This window comes from Pristis pectinata, chromosome 2 (genome assembly GCF_009764475.1).
Source record: "Pristis pectinata isolate sPriPec2 chromosome 2, sPriPec2.1.pri, whole genome shotgun sequence".
In the NCBI taxonomy this organism is placed as follows: domain Eukaryota; kingdom Metazoa; phylum Chordata; class Chondrichthyes; order Rhinopristiformes; family Pristidae; genus Pristis; species Pristis pectinata.
The window spans coordinates 63,351,004-63,373,867 of NC_067406.1; the positions used below are offsets into that span (position 1 = coordinate 63,351,004).

The following is a 22,864-nucleotide window of genomic DNA, read 5'->3' on the forward strand; positions in this document are numbered from 1 at the left end:
CCTATCACTACCTTGTGCCCACCCCACCTCCCCCCTTTTGTCCACCTACCACTGCTCTTTCCTCCCCCCCGACTTATTTATTGGGCTTCCCCTTTTCCTATGTTCGGTCCTGAAGAAGGGTCCTGACCCGAAATGTTGCCCAGCTGCTTTTCTCCACAGATTCTGCCTGGCCTGCTGAGTTCCTCCAGCATCTTGTTTTTTTATTTCCCCAACTTCAATAGAAACATCTCATTGAAACTTAAGTTTCTTACAGGTCCTGGTAGGCTCAATGCAGGAAAGAGTCTTCTCCTGGCAGAGGAGTCTAGGATCAAACAGTTCACTTTCACAAGGGTTAGGCTATGTAGGACTGAGAGGAGTAGAATTTTCTATATGTTGGTATGTTCATTGAAAATGTAGATCAATAGATTTCTGGTTATTAAGGGAATCAAGGGATACAGGAATAGTGCAGGAAAGTGGTACAGAGGTAGAAATCAGTCATGATTTCACTGATTGGTTTGACAAACCTTGAAGCTGCATTTTCAGAGTTTAATTGGACTTTATAAATAAGTTAGCTTCCAATCCCTTATGATTGCACCAGAGCCTCAATGCATTAAACAAGCTGCACTTTGGATTCTGTTACATCTTTAACCCCAAGGCCAGTAACTGTCTCCTGCCCAATGCCAGCAACATTGTTAGGATGCATGTGTGCAAATGTGCATGTGAGAAAACAGGCACCATATGGTATTTAAAGCTATCTTGCCTGAATTACAACCTCCCAGCATTCAACTTGATGGAACAGGTACTTGCTTTGCAAAATATCAAGGCCTAAAGTAGGCCTAAAGAAAATCTCTACAAAATTAACAACTTGTCAGCAAATCCAGGGAAAGTAACAAAGTAACCAGAAAAATCAAAAGGGAAAGTTAAATCCTTGATTTGCTGCAGAATGCTGTCTCCTCCATGAACCACAAGGTTATGTATTTTAGAATTTGGCTCAGTACTGCATGTCTTCAAGAGGCTTTGACATTTTGAAAGTCAGGAAGAAACACTCCTTCAGCCAAGAATACAGAGACTTTTAGCTGTTAATTCTAACCCTTGCAGCATCACTTCATTGAGCCTGACTTATGGGGGAAGAGATGGTGACACAGAAGAGTTGAGATCAAACTCAATTACTTGATTTTGTTTTAAAGCTTTACTTGATATATATTAATAACTAGTTGATACAATTTTTCTATTTAACAATCCACACAAAATATACACTACACTTTAAAGGATTAAAGTGTACATTGAGACAGACAGCACAACCATGTTGACTTCAGACTGCAGCTAGAGTCCATCATCCCAGCTCTAAGACATCACGAGAGCTCCTTAGGACACATGAGCTAGTCCCAAGTATCTTCAGCTGCTTCATCAATGAACCTTCCTTCTAGAAGGTCAGAAGTGGTGTTGTTCATTGGTAATTGTGCAATGTTTAATTCCATTTGCATCTCCTCAGCAAACAAAGCAGCCCAAGCTTGCATGCAGCAAGACCCACACAAAATTCAAGCATGAGCTGATAAGTGGTAAGCAACATTCATGCCAAAGTGCCAGGCAATAGGAAAATCTAACCACCTAGCCCTGATATTCAAAGCCATTACCAAGACCCCCACTACTAACATCAACATCCTGTGAGTCACTGTTGACTAGAAACTCAAGAACAGGTTTTTGGCAATGTATTCTGCTGCAAGTCCTTTCCATCATCCATGAAGTACAAGTCAAGAGTGTGATAGAACTCTCTCCAGTTGGTGAGTGCAGCGCCAACAGCTCTCAAAATATTATTGCCATCCCGGACAAAGCAGCTTGCTTGATAGGCAGCTGATCAAACACCCAAACATCCATTCCACATACTACTGGCACAGTGGCTACACATTATTATGTACAAAATGCACTGCCACTACTCACCCAGGTACTCTGACAGCACTTTGCACACACATAATCTGTACTTTCAAGGAGCTGGGCAATGAAAACATTGCCATCTGTGGGTTCCCCTCCAAGTTGCACACCATCTTGATTTGGAAATATATCAATGACCATTCATAGTTACTGGGTCTAAATAGTGGAAGTCACTATCTGACAACACTGTGGGATTGCCATCACTGCTGCGATTCAAAGTGCAGCTCACCACCAGCTTCTCAAAGGCAATTAGCAAAGAGCAATAAATAGTAGCCTCACCAGTGACTCCCAGAAAAATCATAACAGATACATTAAATTTTGCTTTGAGATAGTTTTCCCTATTTGGGGATTTTCCTTATTTAACAATTCAAATTGTAGTTTCATTGGAAAGCTGGTCACTGGAGAAAAAACAGAAAATGCTGGAATTAGTCAGCAGGCCAGGCAGCATCTACAGAGATAGAAATAGGATTAACATTTCAGGCTGATAATCTTTCATCAGAACTGAGGTCTGCTTAAGTCAGAGGCCCACTTTTTTTTCTTTCTCATTTGCATTCTCAAGAAACTGCTAATGTACTTACATTCACTTTTGAAGCCTCCTCTTAAATACCATTGTAAGTTTCTTATTTTCTTCTCCCTGAAGATCTCTACCTTCATTCCCTCTGCCCACACAACTCTTCCAGCTAATTATGATTAATTGAAGTAAAGATTTGCATAGACTGACGGAAACTACACAACTACGTTCAATAAATATTTCCTAGAAACAAAGCACTGCACATTTAATTGTTCATAAGTTCAAATTTATACTTAGATCAGTATGAAAATAATTGCAATGAAAATAATATACATGGAAATTACACTTCAATATAGTCCACTACTTTGGTTCAATTTGATTAACAGCAGTAACATGGTTCAGAATGAACAGTAAATAATCATTCATATTAAGCCTGTTCATCACACCTTTAAGCTAAAGGAAGATTTTATTTTGAGTATTTTCCCTGTGGAAAACAGTTACATTGAGAAATTATTGCATGTATTAACAAGAACACTTGTGTGGCATTTCTAAAAGTCATCATAATTGTTATAATGAGAAACAGGACAGACAAGTCTTTGACTGACATTACCAGCTTAGATTTACTACCGTCAACAGAAGAAATAGATTCCATTGCAACATAGATAGCAATTTTTGTCATCTCATCTGTCTGGGGTCAATTTTTTTTTTCCAAAAGCAGAGTCCAGCTTTTCAGATTAAATAATGCTGAAGAGTGGGGTGATAACAAATACTTTAAAGCCCATCTGGGTTTATTTACAAGATTCTTGTTGTTGCTTTGTTTCTTATTCTTCCCAGGCATCTCCATATTTATTGGTTTTTGCTACAGGGAAAACAAAACACTAGTTAGCAAGAAACATCTGATAAACTAATAAATAATTTGAATATAGAAACCATAATATGTTCCTATTCAGCCACTGATCTTCACTTGCATCTTACATGTAAAAGTCAGGTGCATATTTCTCATGGGTACCCGATGATGAGTGTTATGGACTCAGTGAAAGTCCCTTTAAGATAGAGAGTGTGTGTGTATGTGTGTGTGGGGCGTGCTTACGTCAATAGAAGATAAAGGACGTAATGACGTTGTTGAAGAAGTCAGAAGAAGAAGAAGAAGAAGAGAGAGAGAGAGAAGGGAGAGAGACACCAGCCTGCTTGTTTTCTCTATCGATGGATGAGAAACAATAACTGTGTTTGCCACTGAAATCCATGTATGGAAGTTGGAAGTAATCCGGTGGAGTTCACTTTGTTGCTGACCTGTAGAAGGAAACAGGTATTTGTGTGTGGACGACCACGATTCGGATGCTTTTCGGGGTGAGGAAGTCACTACCGAGTAAACACTGAAGTGTCGTTTGGGTTCCATCGTGGAACATTTGGATTTCGTATGTACTCTCTCTATGTTTTTCTACATCTACATCTTATCTTCAGACAACGGTGGTTGTTGAAGAAGCCCTTGCTCATGTTTCACCTTATGGCTTGCAGACCTGAACTTTAAGAACCATTCCGGAACTGGGAGTTTTGGACTTTGTCACACACACACACGAAGAGTTTAGTTTTGGGGTTAACGTTCGAGGTTTAACATTCTTGAATTCTAACATACTAACATTTTTTTTAACTTTTATTTTACGTATTATCATAAGTAGTGATTAATAAAATAGTTTTAACACTGAATCATGCTCAGTGTGTTTCTTTTGTTGCTGGTTCGTGACAAAATTGGGGGCTCGTCTGGGATAGTTCCCAAGGTTAACGAGATTTGTATGGGATCCAATCCAAAGATTAACGAGTGTCGTCTGGGATTGTACCCCAGATTGACGAGATTTGTTCGGGATTCAATCCAAAGATTTTGAGGGAGGTCTGATAAATTCTTTTTAATTGGCTTGTGTGTGTGGAAACCAGCAGCAATGGATATTAAGGCATTTTTGGAGTCACCAACCCAAAAGGGATTGGAGGTGGCGAAAAAGGATGATTTGATAAAGATTGCTACAAGGCTAAACCTTACAGAAGTAAAGCAGTCTATGAGAAAGGCAGATATTCAGAGACTGATAGCTGGCCATTATGTGGAAAAGAAGGTGTTTGAGAAGGAAGTGTTAAAACAGTTTCCTGGCAGTGAAATAGCAATTTCTGAGGCACAGGTGCAGCTGGCAAAGATAGAGGCTGAACGAGAGCAAAATAAATTAGAGGCCGAACAAAAGATAACTCAGATGAAGATAGAGGCTGATCTAGCAATGAAGCAGATGGAGCTGGATAACGAGGAGAAAAAGAGGCAGCATGAGTTACAAATGAAGCGTAGGAGTTCGGAATCTGATTCTGATGATGGTTTTTCAGCCAGCAGGGAGGTTCGATTAGTCCCTCCGTTTGAAGAAGATCAGGTTGATCAGTATTTCCAACATTTTGAAAAGGTTGCTGTGAGTTCAAACTGGCCAAGGAAAGGATGGGCTCTTATGGTACAGAGTGTGATTAAAGGTAAAGCTCAAAAAGCTTATTCTGCTTTGTCTGTTGAGGATGCAGCTGAATATACCAAGGTAAAACAAGCTATATTGAAGGCCTATGAATTGGTCCCTGAGGCTTATAGACAAAAATTCAGAGACTTGAGGAAATCTGCAGATCAGACTTATATGGAATTTGCCAATGGAAAGAGAATGTGTTTTGAACGATGGTGCCTGGCTAAAAATGTAGATGGGGATTTTGATAAATTGAAAGAATTGATACTAGTGGAAGACTTTAAAAGATGTGTTCCAGCTGAGTTAACAACATATTTAAATGAAAAGGCAGTGGAAACTTTACAAAAAACTGTTAGGTTGGCAGATGATTATGCTTTAACCCATAAATCCAAATGGGGACAACCTAAAACCTTTCAAAAGAGTTACAAAGACAATCCAGGTAAACAGGAGATTAAATTGGGAGGTAATCAAAAAGGAAAAGATGAAAAGAAGCCAGGGCTGGAGAAACCTGTTGAGCGTACTTGTTATTACTGTAGGAAACCTGGCCACGTGATATCTAATTGTGCCCTTTTGAAGAAAAAGAAGGAAGCTGGGCCCAATGCTTGCTTTCAGGCAATTAAAAATCAAAAAGGTTTGGGAGATACTGTTAAAGATCAGTCCTTGCAAGAGGGAAAAGCGGAAAAGTTGGAGGAGGTGAGAAAAGAATTCCGTTCGTATGTATCAGAGGGTTTTGTTTCACTGAATGATGAGTCACCCCAGGTGCCAGTGAAAATTCTTAGAGATACTGGGGCTAGTCAATCTCTCTTGCTGGACAGTGTTTTAAATTTTGGTGAAGAAAGTGACACTGGTGAAGTAAATCTAGTACGAGGCGTTACAGGTGACACCATGTCTGTCCCTTTTCACAGGGTGATTTTAAAGTCAAAGTTCATAGAAGGACCAGTCGAGATAGGGATAAGACCTAGTTTGCCAGTGGAAGGAGTTTCTTTGTTATTGGGAAATGACCTTGCAGATGGAGAAATTGTTCCTGTGGTACGGTTAACGACCAAACCAAGGATTGATGAGTCTGAGAATGATCCAGATGTTTACCCATCATGTGCAGTGACTCGAGCTAGAGCTAGAGAATTAGCCAAGACAGACAGTCCGGTGCAGTCTGATGTAGTTCCTTGTGACAGTCCTAAACAGGAAGAAAATTATGATGCCTTATCTGAGACTTTTCTGTCTTCACTGGAGGATCAACATCCTTATAGTGAGCCTGAATTTAAAGATTTGTCTTTGTCGAGGAAGGATTTTATGGTGGAACAGACAAAGGACCCTGAGTTGACAGAATTGAAAGAAAAAGCACTCTCATGTGAGGAGATTGAAAAGGTGCCAACTGGATACTATGTCAAAAATGGAGTGTTAATGAGGAAATGGAGACCTCCTCATGTTCCTGTTACTGAGGAATGGGAAGTTATTCATCAGGTTGTTGTTCCAAAAGTTTATAGGGATGAGATTTTAAACCTGGCCCATAGTATGCCTTTGGGTGGTCATTTTGGTGTGAATAAAACTGTAGGGAAGATCTTGAAACAATTCTATTGGCCTGGTTTGAGAAAAGATGTGGTGATGTTTTGTCGAACCTGCCACACATGTCAGATGGTAGGTAAACCAAATCAAAAACCCCCTGTGGCTCCTTTGAAACCAATTCCTGCTTTTGGTGAACCCTTTTCGAAGGTGATTGTGGACTGTGTTGGCCCCTTACCAAAGTCTAAGACTGGAAATCAGTATTTGTTAACCATCATGTGTGCCACTTCTAGATTTCCAGAGGCAATACCCCTTAGAAATATTAAGGCCAAGACGGTGTCAAAGGCTCTTGTAAAATTTTTTACCTTGTTTGGTTTGCCAAAAGAAATCCAATCTGATCAAGGTAGTAATTTTATGTCAAAAATTTTTCAACAAATAGTCTATGAGCTGGGAGCAAAGCAGATTGTATCATCTGCATATCACCCAGAATCTCAAGGAGCTCTGGAGAGATTTCATTCTACTCTCAAAAATATGCTGAAGACTTATTGCTTTGAAAACACCAAGGATTGGGACGAAGGTATCCATTTACTTTTGTTTGCCGTTAGAGAATCGATCCAGGAGTCAATCGGATTTAGTCCGTTTGAGCTTGTATTTGGACATAGGGTGAGAGGACCTTTGGAGTTGTTAAGAGAGCAATGGGTTAATGAGGAAGTGCACTTGAGTCTGTTGGACTATGTCCAAAAATTTAAAACTAGGTTGGAGAGAGTCTGCCAGCAAGCGAGAGAGAATTTGAAAACCAGCCAGATAAAAATGAAGACATATTTTGATAGACGTGCTCGGCCTAGGACATTCGCAGTGGGGCAAAAGGTGTTGGTATTTTTCCTTAGCCAAAATAATCCCTTGCAATCTCGTTTTTCTGGACCCTATGTTATTGAATCTCGAGTGACTGATTTAACATATATAATCAAAACACCAGATAGACGCAAGAAAACACAACTCTGTCATGTAAACATGCTAAAACCTTATTATGAGAGGGATTCAGTTGTGGCCTTGGTGGATGATGTAAAGGTTGTTTCTAGAATGCCTGATGTTGATGTTGAGGAAGGCCAATTTAGACCAAATATTGTTCCATCGAAACTAAAAAACCAAAATATCCTGGAGAACCTTGAAACGAAGTTGGACCATTTACAAGTTTCACAAAGACAACAGATGAGAGAATTAATTTTAAAATTTAAAATCTGTTCCCAGATGTTCCAAACAGAACATCGATAATTACCCATGATGTTGATGTTGGGGATGCAAAACCAATCAAACAACACCCATATCGAATGAATGTGGAAAAAAGTAAACTTGTTGATCAGGAAATAAAATACATGTTGGAAAATGATATTATTAGACATTCTACTTCAAATTGGAGTTCGCCCTGTGTTATTGTACCTAAACCTGATGGAACTGTTAGATTTTGCACAGATTACAGGAAAGTGAATGCTGTAACAAAGTCAGATGCTTACCCTATTCCTAGGGTGGATGATTGCATAGACAGAGTGGGAAAGGCAAAATTTCTTACAAAGATTGACCTATTAAAAGGGTACTGGTGTGTTCCATTAACAGATAGAGGAAGGGAGATTTCAGCCTTTGTAACCCCTTCTGGATTGTATGAATACAATGTTTTGCCATTTGGAATGAAAAATGCTCCGGCAACATTTCAAAGAATGATTAATTCAGTGATTCATGGGTTAAAACATACAGATGCCTACATTGACGACTTAGTGACTGGGAATGATACATGGGAGGATCACATCTCTGCGTTAGAAATGTTGTTTGAAAGACTTTCCAAGGCTAACCTTACAGTTAACTTGGCTAAAAGTGAATTTGGCCATGCCACTGTGACGTATCTTGGTTATGTTGTAGGTCAAGGCAAGCAAGCTCCTGTTCAGGCAAAAGTTCAAGCAATATCTGAGTTCCCTATTCCCACAGGTACGAGGACCGTTAGAAGATTTTTGGGAATGGTTGGATATTACCGAAAATTTTGTAAAAATTTTGCTGATATTGCTCTTCCCCTTCCTCAGAAGAAGGGAGTAAAGTTTGTTTGGACAGATTCTTGTCAAGAAGCATTTGAGAAGCTGAAAGCCATTTTATGCTACCATCCTGTGCTCAAAACACCCGACTTTGAAAAGCCATTTTCATTAGCAGTAGATGCCAGTGATGAAGCTGCAGGAGCTGTGTTGTTGCAGAGGGGTGACCTTGATGATATTGACCATCCTGTAGCTTACTTTTCAAAGAAATTTAATGAGCATCAAAAGAATTATTCCACCATAGAGAAAGAATTACTGTCGCTTGTTTTAGCCTTGCAACATTTCAGTGTATATGTTTGCACCGCTCAGAAACCATTGACTGTGTATACAGATCATAACCCATTGGTGTTTCTGAGCCGAGTCAAAAACAAGAACAGAAGGCTGTTAAACTGGAGTTTAATTTTGCAAGAGTTTGATCTCATGATAACTCACATTAAAGGCAAAGACAATGTGATTGCTGATTGTCTTTCTCGATGTTAAATGGGAAACATGTATCTGTACTAATCTGATAGTCTGTAGTTGTGTAGCATGATAATTATTAACATTACTAACTGTATGCGCGGTTAAAATTTTCTTGGAAAAATTTTTTTTTAGGTGGGAGGTGTTATGGACTCAGTGAAAGTCCCTTTAAGATAGAGAGTGTGTGTGTATGTGTGTGTGGGGCGTGCTTACGTCAATAGAAGATAAAGGACGTAATGACGTTGTTGAAGAAGTCAGAAGAAGAAGAAGAAGAAGAAGAGAGAGAGAGAGAGAAGGGAGAGAGACACCAGCCTGCTTGTTTTCTCTATCGATGGATGAGAAACAATAACTGTGTTTGCCACTGAAATCCATGTATGGAAGTTGGAAGTAATCCGGTGGAGTTCACTTTGTTGCTGACCTGTAGAAGGAAACAGGTATTTGTGTGTGGACGACCACGATTCGGATGCTTTTCGGGGTGAGGAAGTCACTACCGAGTAAACACTGAAGTGTCGTTTGGGTTCCATCGTGGAACATTTGGATTTCGTATGTACTCTCTCTATGTTTTTCTACATCTACATCTTATCTTCAGACAACGGTGGTTGTTGAAGAAGCCCTTGCTCATGTTTCACCTTATGGCTTGCAGACCTGAACTTTAAGAACCATTCCGGAACTGGGAGTTTTGGACTTTGTCACACACACACACACACACACACGAAGAGTTTAGTTTTGGGGTTAACGTTCGAGGTTTAACATTCTTGAATTCTAACATACTAACATTTTTTTTAACTTTTATTTTACGTATTATCATAAGTAGTGATTAATAAAATAGTTTTAACACTGAATCATGCTCAGTGTGTTTCTTTTGTTGCTGGTTCGTGACATGAGCAACTCACCTGACATCCAAAGTCTTTCAAACATCTAAAAAAAGGCACAAGTCAGGAATGTGATGGTATACTCTCTACTTGACTGGATAAGCGTAACTTTAACAACTCCTGAGTAGTTGTGCACCATCCAGGACAGTCTGATTTGATTGGTACCCCATTCTCAGCCAGCATACAGTAGCAGCAGTGTGCCATATACAAAATGCATTGTACTTACTTGCCTGGACTACTCCGATGGCACCTCCTATAATAGCAACTAATAGGGACACCACCAAGTCACATTGGAAGTGAATATATTACCAAGCAGTTGCATCATAACCAACCAAATCTCAGCTAGATTTGTTTTAACCAGCTTAAAAAAAATTAAATCTCCACAGTTCATACCATTCCAATTTGGACAATTTTGAGTGCATTACTCATTCAGATTCCTGTAATTATTAATCAACAATTATTGGGTTGCCACCATCAAAAAAAATCTAGCTTTTCATTTGAGATGCAACATGCGGAGAAACAAGAAACATATTCTTCCCATTCTCCCTCAGAAAAAAACCGACTAACTGAGCACCTTTGTTGCTAGGTATTCTCTGTGGAGTTGGTTTGTGCAGAGACTCTGCCTTTTGTGTAATGGTAACTTCATATTGCTCCCTATTTTTGTTTCTCAATTCATCATATGTCATTGGCTTCCTTTGAGGTTTCAGTTCTTCACTCTCTGGATCAGATGCTGTAGTAAAAAACAAATAAAACCACTTTAGGTGAGATTAATGATCTGAGTGGTATTTTTAAAAAAAGAAAACAAGCCACAACTTTGTTTGCCTCACAAAATACATACATTTCCATTTATAAACAGTCAGTGGCCTTGAACCTACATCTGCAGTGTAAACTGGTAAACTGTAGTCGTGCTACCACCCGTACAACATACCAAAGTCAGCCATGAAGTAATTCTGCATGCTCAGGCAGAAATTCATATAATCCCACTCTGTCATTAAAGGTAGGGACTTGTTTTGTAGCATATTGACATTTAAAAGCTGAAAAGTAAATTGCCCAGAGTATTGTACTTTATGGAACGTCACTCACTAACAAGAACATTTTTTAAATATAGTACATAAGAGGATACATAATCTTAAAACAGATGTGGACATTAATAGCAAAATATGAGTGGATTGAAAGTAACAGGACAACAACAATTATTGTTTATATTACACTGTATTCCAAGCTTCACAGGTCAAATACTCCTTGCTAATTTTCTCAATCAAATCATAAATGAGCAGCTTTGAATTCTGTCTGCCATATGTGCTCAGAATACACAGCAAAATATATATAAAAGCAGCTTCTGATATGACACCAAGAACAATGGATAAGGGGATAAAGAAGTACACAGGTGGTCAGCAGGAGCAAAAAGGAAGGAGTGAGAAAGGAAGAAATATCCAAAATTCAGGAAGTGCTTTTCCAGTGATTTGCATAGGCTGGAGATTAATGTGTTTTGATAGTATTGGTTAGCTAGTCAAAATTTTATCTAACAAGAATATTTGAAGGCTTCCTACATTTGGGAAGGGGGCGACTCTACTGGATGGAATTTGGTGGCAAACCAATGGAAGCATGGTAAGTACTGTTCAAGGAACATGGGGGAGGTGATGGAGCAGAAGCTGAATACTGAAATGTTGTGTACATTGGATAAAGTTGAAATAGAAAAATTATCAAGGAACATTTAAGGGTGAGTAGATATCTTACAGAAAATTAAACAATCTTGGAGGAAGCCAGGGTCTAACGTTGAGTAAAAGCTCAAAGGGAATCTGGGGTAATGGACCAAGTCCTGGGTATGCTTGCACCAAGTTCCCAGTTCCTGGTAATGTGGCTGGGAAGCCAGTCAATGGAAGACTCAGGCCAATTTCCAGAGATAAATATTTAAAAACTGACTTCCTCTGTGATTATGTAGCATTTTCTATTTATACAAGAAAATAAAGACAATCAATTCAAAATTAGTCATAAATAGTGTTATTTTTAATTGAAGGGCAATTGAATTGAATTGCCCTTCAATTAAAATTGCATTTTTATTGAAGATAACTGCTTCTCTAGCTATTCAGACTATTCAACTGGAAATGCCGAAGTGAGAGGTCCTTGATACAGGAACATCATTGGAAATTTATAAAACCTCTGGCAGCCAAGTGAAAACTACATTATGTACACAATTTCTCAGAAATAACACTTAAATAAAGGGAATATTCCTATGAACATCTCCAATCACATCAATAAAATTCTATCAATATGCCTTGACTTCAAAAGATATGAAAATACATTTTAAATATCTTTAAGAATATTAGATCTAGCCATTAAGTAGTATGCAATAAATCTATTATCCTTTCAAAATTTCTATATCTACAAACTGCAAAACAAAACTGTTTTTATGAAGGAATGTGCACATCACCCTGCAGTTGAATACCCTTCAAACATCATTAGGTTTTTGAGTTGAATTTTCCACAGAAAAACAGCTTCTTAAAAATAGAAGTTTCTATCTAATCATCTTAAAGTCCTTCAATCAGTTATTTAATTGAGAGTTTTTATTTGAAGCATTCAGCTTAAGATTGCATGGTTTTCTTTGGAAGCATATTTTTAAAGTTTGTGGATTGGCACATATGCTTTCAAAAGTATCAAAGTGCATAAGGATGCTCCAGAAGTTACAGCTATACAAAAATTAAAAATCAACAAAATTAACATTTGACATGCTATCCAAAAGAAATATTTTGCCATGGAATAAAAATATCAAAAGCTCCAATGAAATTAAACAGATTAAGTTCATAAACTGATAGAAATTCCCTTCAAAACAATGTGTTAACAAAAAGCAAACAAAGTATCACCTGGTGTTTCGACAATCCCTGTGGGAGCTGACTCACTTAGTGTAGAACTGAATGGAACAGACTCATAGCTGGGCTCTGGGGAACTGTAACTGTAATCAGAGTAAGGGCTATTTATGTCAAGTTGAAAGGTTGAAGTAGAAGGTAATGTTTGATGTTCTCCAGTGCTCTCTGAAAAGTCGGACTTTGGATTTGAATATCTGCAATACAAAATGTTTAAGCTTCACCAGAAAATCCAATTTACATTTAAGCCAAAATTAACCAGTGGAAAAAAAACTAACTCAATATGTTCATGCCAAAACAATAAGTATGCTCATACACAATGAAACAAAAATCAAAATTATTGTCATATTGGTTAGTATGCTTTATACTGCATGGGTATCTGTATCATAATCAATAAAAGATAATGATTTAAAATATGACTTGCTTTTTTGCAAATCTTTGGACATGCATATATGAACAGGTCTGTCAATCAATCAGTCTTCCTATCATCACCAGCAAAGAGTGGGTCAACACTTTAATAATACAAAGAATTTTAAAATTATATTGCAGCCTTTCAGAAGGTAAAGCTCTGCAAAAACATTCCTCTCAAAGCTGTCTAATACCATAGTAAATATCAAGCAGTTGCACCATCCATTACGAAAAAGTTTCAGCAATCTCAAGGTCTGTTAGATATCTACTTTTGTAGATGAGTTAAGGTATCCTCCTCTATTCAAGTATTAGGAACCAAGAAGTCAGTTACTATCAGTTTTATTGGTGTTCATTTGAAGACATTTGCTGTTCTCAGAAATGGCAAGCATTTATTGGATTTTTGAGAGAAGGATCCATTTCTCAAAATAACAAAACTTCCTTGCATTAGTTCACATTGAGAATATTCAATTGCAAGCTATATATAGTTATATAACTATTCCTTTGAAATACACAAAATAATGGCAACTGACTGATGTGAAAATCTTCTACGCCCTTGCCGCAGAGCATCTCCGAGTGGCGAATTCTCCAATCTCATGAACTTCTCTTGGCACGTTCTCATGTAGGAAATCTTTCCTACTAGGTAACCACAAACACCAGCAACTGAGAAGGGAATACAGTAAACAGAAAAAAGTTAAGGATTTCTAATCTTGAATCTTTATAAACCTTTGAATAGTATGTTGATTAATTCTGGGCAAACCAGCTTAGAAGGTGTCAGCTGAGTAGAGGGGACATACAAAGTGTGCCAAAGCAGTACCAGGACTGAAAGTCTTCAGTTACATAGAGAAACTATGATCTCTTTGCCATAAATAAAAAAATAATCATTTTGCATTCTGCATCATGAAAATATTGTTTTTGACAGATTGCAAGGAATATTCTTCTCTAACCAGAGCAATTAGATCAGCAAAAGGTACACTAATTGCAAATTGGTTTCATTGAAGCTTCAGAAATGAACACTAACTTCACTCACATGCAACTTTTGGTATGGATCCAAATCGAGTTGAAGTAGAAAGGATTCCTAAACAGGAAAAAGAGAATCAAGTTAACTAATCAGGAATATAATAATTTTAATTTAAAAAGTTTATTACTTTAAAAGTTTACCTCTAGAAATGAGGACTTGAGTTACCAGCATGCTCATCCCAGAAAAAGGTAGTGCTGTAAATATTAAAACTCGAATTATTGTCTTATTGAGAAGTGACTGTGCAAAGTTACAGCTCTAATTTAAAATTCTGCAATAAAAAGGATATTTCTACTGTAATAATTCTGATGACTTATTTTGTTAAAACATCAATGCAACCCACAGTACGAGGTGAAATTCTGGAGAGAAAGATGCTGCAAAGAAGTTTATTCACCAGAAAGGCCTTTAAAATTAATTTGGTTTTACTTGGTCCAGTTGTTTACAGCAGATCAATGCACATGCATAATTGTGTTGTCAATTTGAGAAAAAGTAAATTTAAGCTATTTGAAAATACTGAACTTCAGGAAAGAATACAACATGCAAAATGTTGAAAAATTCCAGTATCTCAATTACAAAATGCAACTCCTAGTTTATAAATGGAAAACTAATCTAGACATGGGATTGTAATCTGGTATGAAAACAAAGTACCTTGAATTCTACTGGAAAATTAAAATGTAAATAATTGTGTTTATATTAAATGCAGCACGTCCCAAAACACTTTAGAGGTAAGTGTAGGCATAATGTAGCCACAAGTGCACTACTGCAAGAGGGAAATTTGCTAGGCATTTGAACACAAGGCACTGCACACAAAATAAACAGATAACCTATTTTAGTGAAGTCAACTAATAGATAAAGTTTGGCTAACATACTAGAACTTCCTGCCATAGGTCTTCTACACCATATGAGACACCAATAATAGATTATGTTGAACCTCATCTGAATAAGTGATGGTGCCCTTAGGAAGGCACTACTGTATTAGCCTGAAACATCTGTTCAAGCTTCTGGAATGGACCGATTTACCTAGTTGAAAGGAACGAATGCTACCACTGAGCCCTAAAAAGTCCATCTATCCTGCAAAATAGAAACACTATGATAGCTTTTGAAAGCTGAGTTTGCAGCATCAATTAAGCCTTGTTGAAGCAAAAAACTATAGATGCTGAAAAATTGAAATTGCTAGAAACACTGAGCAGTCAGGCACATCTGTGGAAAGATAGTAACAGAGCAACACCAGGTCAATTATCCTTCATCAGAACTTGAAAATGAGAAAACAAGCATGTTTTAAGCTGCGAAGGGAAGGTGGAGAAACAGTGTCTGAAGGATGGAGGCCAGGGTTGCCCAGGTATTGTAATTGCCTTTGGTGCCAAAGGTTAGAGAAAAGGAAAGAACATGTTGAAATCATTTGAGGCAGAACGCAGCAGTTCTTGAAAATATGGAATTTGGCGATATCCAGCAGATGAGGTCGCATGTCCGCTTAAGGCACAAAACCCTAAAAAGTGATTCAGCCACGGCAGACAAGAGAAATTAAGGAAGAGACCTAAAAACTGCCCAAAATGGCAGTAGGCTTAAGGATTGAGAACAATTTAGAACTCAGCAGAGAGAACCAAATGATTGATCAAGACGATGAGTGTTGATATGTCAGACTAAGAGCTTTTATAGGTAAATAAGGCAAATGTGGGCCCTTTACAGAATGAGACAGAACTTATAGTGGGGGAATAAAGGAAATGACAGGAATTAAACAAAAAGTTTGCTGGACGTATCAGAAAATTAAGTGTTCAGTGAGAATGAAGAAATTAGTCAAAAGCCAACCAGAGAAGTTGGCAAGTTTGAAAGTTGATAAAACTCAAGGATCTGATTATCTGCATCTCAGAGCTTTGAAAGAGATTGCTTTAAAGAAAAAGGATGCTCTGGTTATCATTTGCCGAGATTCTGTATATTTTGGAATTGTTTCTGTAGATTGGAGAATAGCAAAAAGGACTCCAACATGTAAGAAATGAGGGAGAGAAAAAACAGATTTACCAACCTCTTAACATTATATCATTGGTAGAGAAAATGCTGGAACCTATATTAAAGAATATAATAACAAAACACCATGAAATGAACAATAGGATGGAGCAGAGTCAGCATAGATTAACGTAGGCCATGTTTGACTAATCTATTGGAGTTCTTTTAAAAGGTGACTAGTAGAACATACGGGGAACGATGGATTTCTGAAAGGCATTTAATAAAGTCTCACACAGCAAGTTGGTTAACAAGGCTAGAGCAGGTGGAATTGGGGGTAATGTACTGACGTGGATTAAGAATTGGTTCTGGATAGAAAGCAAAGAGGGAATAAATGGATCCTTCTTAGGTCGCAGCTTGTGACTAGTCGGGTACCACAGGGATCAATGGTCAGGCCCCATCAACTTACAAACTGTATCAATGATTTGGTTGAAGAGACTAGATGTCAAATTTCCAAGTCTTCTGATAAATCTAAACTTGGTGGGTTTGCGAGCCCAGAGGATGATATAGATAAGCTTAGAGTAAGCAAGAACATGGCAATATATTGTGGAAAAATGCAAGGTCATTCATTTTGGTACACATAGCAGAAAATCAAAGTATTTGTTAAATGGCGAGATATAGGATAGTACTGACCGTTCAATGGAATCAAAATGGCCTTGCACAGAAGGCCAACATGCAAGTGATTAGTAAAGCTTAGGTTAATGATCTTGAATTTGAGTAGGGACAGGAGGGTGTGACTGCAGAAGAGGCAGGTAAAGGGATCCAAAGGGTAGCTCTGAAGGAGTCTCAGCCTTTACTCTTATCTAATTGATAAGAGGCTCTTGCTCCCTGTTTATCCTTCCCTTTACTCATGTAAATAAATCCTGTCCTTTGGAATCCTTCCTAATAACTTTCCCAGCACTAATGCAAGGCACAATGGCCTGTAGCTCCCCAGTTTATCCCTGCTGCCCTTCTTCAATAAAGACACATTAATTATCCTCCAATCTTCCAGTACCTCACATGTGGCTAACAAAGATTGCTTCCCATAACATCCTGGGATACGCTTGGTGAAGCCCTAGGGATTTATCTACCTTTATGCATTTTAAGACAGCCAAAACACCATCTCCATTGTAACGTTGATATGCTCCAGGATATCACTGTTCCCTTCCTTGACTCACTAGCTTCCATGTCCTTCCCATGGTAAATACACATGAGAAGTATTAATTTAAGATCTAGCTATTTCCCGTGGCTCTACACATAGATTACCACACTGATCCTTAAGGGGACCTACCCTGTCCATTTCAGTCATGATCTTCATTGCCTTTTGTGCAGATTTATTTGTCATTACCCATCTCTGACTGGAGCCAGGATCTAGTGTTCACGGAAAATGCTCAGTTTGCAAAGGGGAATGTATATATTATTGAAAGAGCAGTCAAGTGTAGGATTAGATTGAGGGTCTAAATGGAATTTTAGTGAGAGGTTGAGATTGGTATAAATGGAATTCCTACTAATTCCTATTAACTGGGGCAGAAATCAATACATAATTTCAAATTCAATGAGAGACAGGAAGAAAAAAAAATAGAAAAGTAGGTGAAATATAAATACATCATGTTAGGCAGAGTTAATAACCATTTGCAAGAGCTTTAACTAAGGACTGTTTTATAAATTGCTCCAACTTCCAGTCAACATTGAAAGTATTTGTAGTAAAAGCAAAATATATCCAACTATGCAATGAGAACATTGGAACCATTCACTATCAAAATATTTATAGTTGCATAATGCAAGACGCAAATGGATGAATATGCATCACTATTGTTTAATGTTATGATCTGCAGATTCAAAGATGACTCAACTGATCATCACAGAAAAATTTTAACAGCAGAATAATACTTGTAAATAATATTAATTTTGGAAAATGAAAAATTATTTGGCTTGAATTCCTTTAAAAGATTTAGTGCTAATTATATACCATTAAAAACAATTTACTTTTCCATTGATTTATACATTTTAAAAGTCAACCCACGATCCAGGTGAACAATGATTGAGCAAAATATATACATACACCTATAGTAGAAACTCTCCTGATTACATTCCCTGAAGACTCTCCTTTCTTCTTCAGTGGGGATGTATGACGCACCCACTGGATTCTGGTGAATAATAAAAGATAGGAGTCATTCCACATCTAATGTGAAAATAAACGTACAATGTTACTTAACTGCACCACTACTAGTTTGTAAATAGATTGATAGAGTGAAACTGAGCCACTCAAACTACGCTGGTCTAGAATCAAATTCTGATTTTTAATTTCAACAGGACTATAGATATGAGCTTTGTCTCCTTTGGTTCCTCAACCATGTGGAGTCTTTCAAGGCTCAGTTACCGATGAGGTTGGTTATTTTTTTTTTGTTTAAAATGAGCTTGGCAGTTATAAACTTACAACAAGCCTTACCTACAGATCAAGAGAACTAAAATGGAATGAACAGAGTACAATGCAACAAGGTAAATATGCAGCTTGCAAAGATAAAGGAGTGCTGCTTATATGGAAGTTGCTTGTATAACAGTTTCCTTTGAGAGATAGACATTTCTTTAGTTCATATCATTAGTTTATTTTTAGTAATATTTCAAAATATTTCAGAAGAATATTTAATATATTGTCATTTATTGAAGATCCTATGCTGTCATAATTCCAGTGGCTTTAAAATAAGTTTCTAGACAAATTGCAAAAAAATGGTACAACTCATGGAGTGTGCCTCAATTCCAAAGAGACATGGCATAGGACTTGGGCAGTTTATTTGTACTTATCATTCGAAAGGAATGTACTTCACCTGAAATGTTGGATGAGATTGAAAAAAATAACTAGGGAGGGGTGAACCTCATGTGAAGTCATCTAGACACAACTTGTTTTTAAATTGAAGCCAAGGCCTTGAAGCCATGTATTAAATAACTAATTGATGTCATTGCTCATCATCAGTCAACCTGTGCACTATGTTGGTTCCTATTCAACTATTTTTGCATCTGACTTTGGAATGATTGCCCATATACAAGTTATAGGCAGGATGCTTTCACAACAAAAGACACCACTTTCCCCACCCCACTTCAGCTTTTAACAGTTTAGGAACATAAACAAAATAGCAGCAATAGTACATTTGACCTCTTATGCATAATCCACGATCAATAAGATCAAGATTGATCTTTTACCTCCATGGTACTTTCTGTCTGAGCCGTATCCCCAGTATCCAAAAAAAAAATCACCAACAGTGAAAACAGTATTCTTGTCAGAGTACACAAATAAACAGGTATGAGTTAATTAACAGCCACTGTGGAGATGTAGTTGTAAAGTGACCAGGGTTACAAATTAAATATTTCAGGATCACATTTGGGGCACTTTAATCTACCTTTAGTCTAGGAAAACTAAATGAGTAACAATTGTGGAGGACAAATCAGTATGTTTGGGTAACCAAGGAGGAAATAAGCTAGTTTGAATTTCATACTGCTTGATGGGAAAGTGTTAATTGATGATTTGGTAGTTAAGATATCATTCAGGGAGCAATGAGTATGCAACAGAATTTTATAAGAAAAAAGTAAGAGTGATTGAGTTCAAACCAAAACTAGGACTTTTAAATAAAGCAATCCTGAGTGCAGGAGACATGAGCTGGTCATGGTAGATTGGGAAACTACATTTAAAAGGCATGACACTAAACAAGCAATGGTTAACATTTAGAGAATTAATAGTTTATAGCAAATTAGTATTCCTTCTGAGCACAAAAACCCAACAAGAAAAGTGGTCCAGCGATAGGTAATAAGTTAAAGAGTGTTAATGAACAAGCAAAGACTTATAATGTTGCCAAAAAGAGCCATTGCCCAGTGGTTGAGAAAATGTCAAAATTCAGCAAAGGGGCCCAAGGTATTGATAGAAGAAAAGTGGAATACGAGAATAATCTAGTGAAAAATAAAGTCCAAGAACTTTCATAGATATGTAGAAAGGAAAACATTATCCATTAATATTGTTCCTGGACACACTGAGGCAAGAGAAATTATATCCAGGAATAAGGGCAAAGAAATCAAACAAATATTTTGCCTACTATCATAAAGGTGCAGAAAATCTTTTGGAAATATTGGAAAATTACAGTCTAGAGTGAATGAACTCAAAGAAATTAGCATTAATTTATAAAAAGCATTGGAAACATCGATAGCATTGAAAGCCAAAAAATACCCAGGGCCTGATGACCCGCACCTCAGAATTTTGTGCAAGCTGGTTTTAGGGATAGTAAATTAATTAGTTGTCATCTTCCAAAATTCCATGGATTCTAAAACAGTTCTTGCTGATTACAAATATAACCTCACGATTTGATAGATGGAGAATAAACAGGGGGTTACCTAGATCTGTTAGCCCCAAGTCATTACTAATGAAAATGCTGCAATCTATTAAGTTTTAGTTCTGGGCAATTCAACTGACACAGTGTATTTCAACTTTCAGAAGCTTTTGATAAAGTATCACACAAGAGATTTGTAAACAAATTAGCACACATAGTAACGATGATAATATACTGGTAGAGAATTGGTTAATCAACAAAACAGTAGAAGTAAATGGTTCATTTTTGGAATGACAAATTGGGAATAGTGGTGTGCCACAGGGTTTGGTGCTGGGGGAAATCAGGCATTCACAGTCTCTCAATGATTTGGGTGGGGGAAATTAAGAACAATATATCCAAGATTACTAATGATACAAAGCTGATTGCAGTGAGGGTTTTAAGAGGATGCAGAGGCTTCACAGGGATATACAGATCAAATAAACCATAGAACAATACAGCACAATACAGGCCCTTCGGCCCATCATGTTGTGCTGCCCTTCAAACCACACCTAAGACTATCTAACCCCTTCCTCCACATATCCCTCTATCTTAAATTCCTCCATATGCTTATCTAACAATCTCTTGAACTTGACCAACGTATCAGCCTCCACCACCACCCCAAGCAGCGCAATCCATGCACCAACCACTCTCTAGGTGAAAAACCTCCCTCTGACATCTCCCGTGAACTTCCCACCAAATACCTTAAAGCCATGTCCTCTTGTATTGAGCATTGGTGCCATGGGAAAGAGGCACTGGCTGTCCACTCTATCTATTCCTTTCAATATCTTGTATACCTCATGTCTCCCCTCATCCTCCTCCTCTCCAATGAGAACAGCCCTAGCTCCTTTAGTCTCTCCTCATAATACATACTCTCTAATCCAGGCAGCATCCTGGTAAATCTCCTCTGCACCCTTTCCAATGCCTCCACATCCCTCCTATAATGAGGCGACCAGAACTGGACACAGTACTCTAAGTGTGGCCTAACCAGAGCTTTGTAAAGCTGCATCATTACTTTGCTGCTCTTAAACTCGATCCCACGACTTATGAAAACTAACATCCCATAAGCTTTCTTAACTACCCTATCCACCTGTGAGGTGACTTTCAGTGATCTGTGGATATGAACTCCCAGATCCCTCTGCTCCTCTACACTGCCCAGAATCCTGCCATTTACCTTGTACTCCGCCTTGGAGTTTGTCCTTCCAAAGTGTACCACCTCGCACTTCTCTGGATTGCACTCCATCTGCCACTTGTCAGTCCGGCTCTGCATCCTATCAATATCCCTCTGCAAGCTTCTACAACCCTCCACACTACCCACAACACCACCGATCTTTGTATCATCTGCAAACTTGCTAACCCACCCTTCCACCCCCTCATCCAAGTCATCTATAAATATCACAAAAAGTAGAGGTCCCAGAACCAATCCCTGTGGGACACCACTAGTCACAGCCCTCCAATCTGTATGCACTCCCTCCACCACAACCCTCTGCTTTCTACAGGCAAGCCAATTTTGAATCCACACGGCCAAGCTTCCCTGGATCCCTTGGCCTCTGACTTTCTGAAGAAGGCTACCATGCGGAACCTTGTCAAACGCCTTACTAAAATCCACGTAGACCACATCCACTGCCCTCATCAATCTTCCTGGTCACCTCCTCAAAGAACCCTATCAGGCTTGTGAGGCAAGATCTTCCCTTCACAAAGCTATGCTGGCTGTCCCTAATCAGTCAATATTTCTCCAAATGCTCATAGATCCTATCTCTTAGAATCCTTTCCAACAGCTTACCCACCACAGACATAAGGTTCACTGGTCTGTAATTCCCTGGACTATCCCTACTACCTTTTTTGAATAAGGGGACAACATTCGCCACCCTCCAATCCTCCAGTACCATACCCATTGACAACAAGGACTCAAAGATCCTAACCAACGGTTCAGTAATCTCCTCCCTTGCCTCACAAAACTGCCTGGGGAATATTCTGTCAGGCCCTGGGGACTTATCTGTCCTCATTTTCTAACAACTCCAACACATCCTCTCTTAGTATCTACATACTCTAGAACATTACCCTCACCCACACTGTTCTCAGCATCATCAAGACGCCTCTCCTTGGTGAATACTGAAGAGAAGTATTCATTGAGAACCTCACCCACTTCTACAGCTTCCAGGCACATCCTCCCACCTGTGTCTTTAATCGGACCTACCTTTACTCTAGCCATCCTTCTGCTCTTCATGTACGAGAAAAAAGCCTTGGGATTCTCCTTAACCCTACTTGCCAAAGCCTTTTCATGCCTGCTTCTCGCTCTCCTCAGCCCTTAAGTTCCTTCCTTGCTACTCTATATTCCTCACGAGCCCTGTCTGATCCCTGCTGCTTACACCTTATGTATGATGCCTTCTTCTTCCTAACTAGTTGTTCCACCTCTCTCGTCACCCATGGTTCCTTCACCCTACCATTCCTTCTC

At 38.3% G+C, this 22,864-nt stretch overlaps 2 protein-coding genes across 2 annotated transcripts in view; one reads left to right on the plus strand and one right to left on the minus strand.

The window, feature by feature from the left end:
- Window positions 1-1,116: 1,116 nt before the first annotated feature.
- ociad1 (OCIA domain containing 1) overlaps window positions 1,117-22,864 on the minus strand; it is a 28,295-nt gene continuing 6,547 nt past the window's right edge. The window contains exons 2-8 of the mRNA XM_052033559.1: window positions 18,123-18,207; window positions 14,227-14,280; window positions 14,096-14,143; window positions 13,599-13,728; window positions 12,661-12,857; window positions 10,374-10,529; window positions 1,117-3,278 (exon numbers count right to left, since the gene is read on the minus strand). Coding sequence (XP_051889519.1) covers window positions 3,241-3,278; window positions 10,374-10,529; window positions 12,661-12,857; window positions 13,599-13,728; window positions 14,096-14,143; window positions 14,227-14,280; window positions 18,123-18,207 — 708 coding nt within the window. The 3' untranslated portion in view covers window positions 1,117-3,240. The remainder of the gene's footprint in view (window positions 3,279-10,373; window positions 10,530-12,660; window positions 12,858-13,598; window positions 13,729-14,095; window positions 14,144-14,226; window positions 14,281-18,122; window positions 18,208-22,864) is intronic.
- On the plus strand, window positions 3,290-10,364 carry LOC127580286 (uncharacterized). Its single transcript, XM_052033516.1, has 2 exons — window positions 3,290-5,586; window positions 8,371-10,364. Exons 1-2 carry the CDS (start codon window positions 4,354-4,356, stop codon window positions 8,473-8,475), a joined length of 1,338 nt encoding a protein of 445 aa, XP_051889476.1. The 5' UTR covers window positions 3,290-4,353; the 3' UTR covers window positions 8,476-10,364.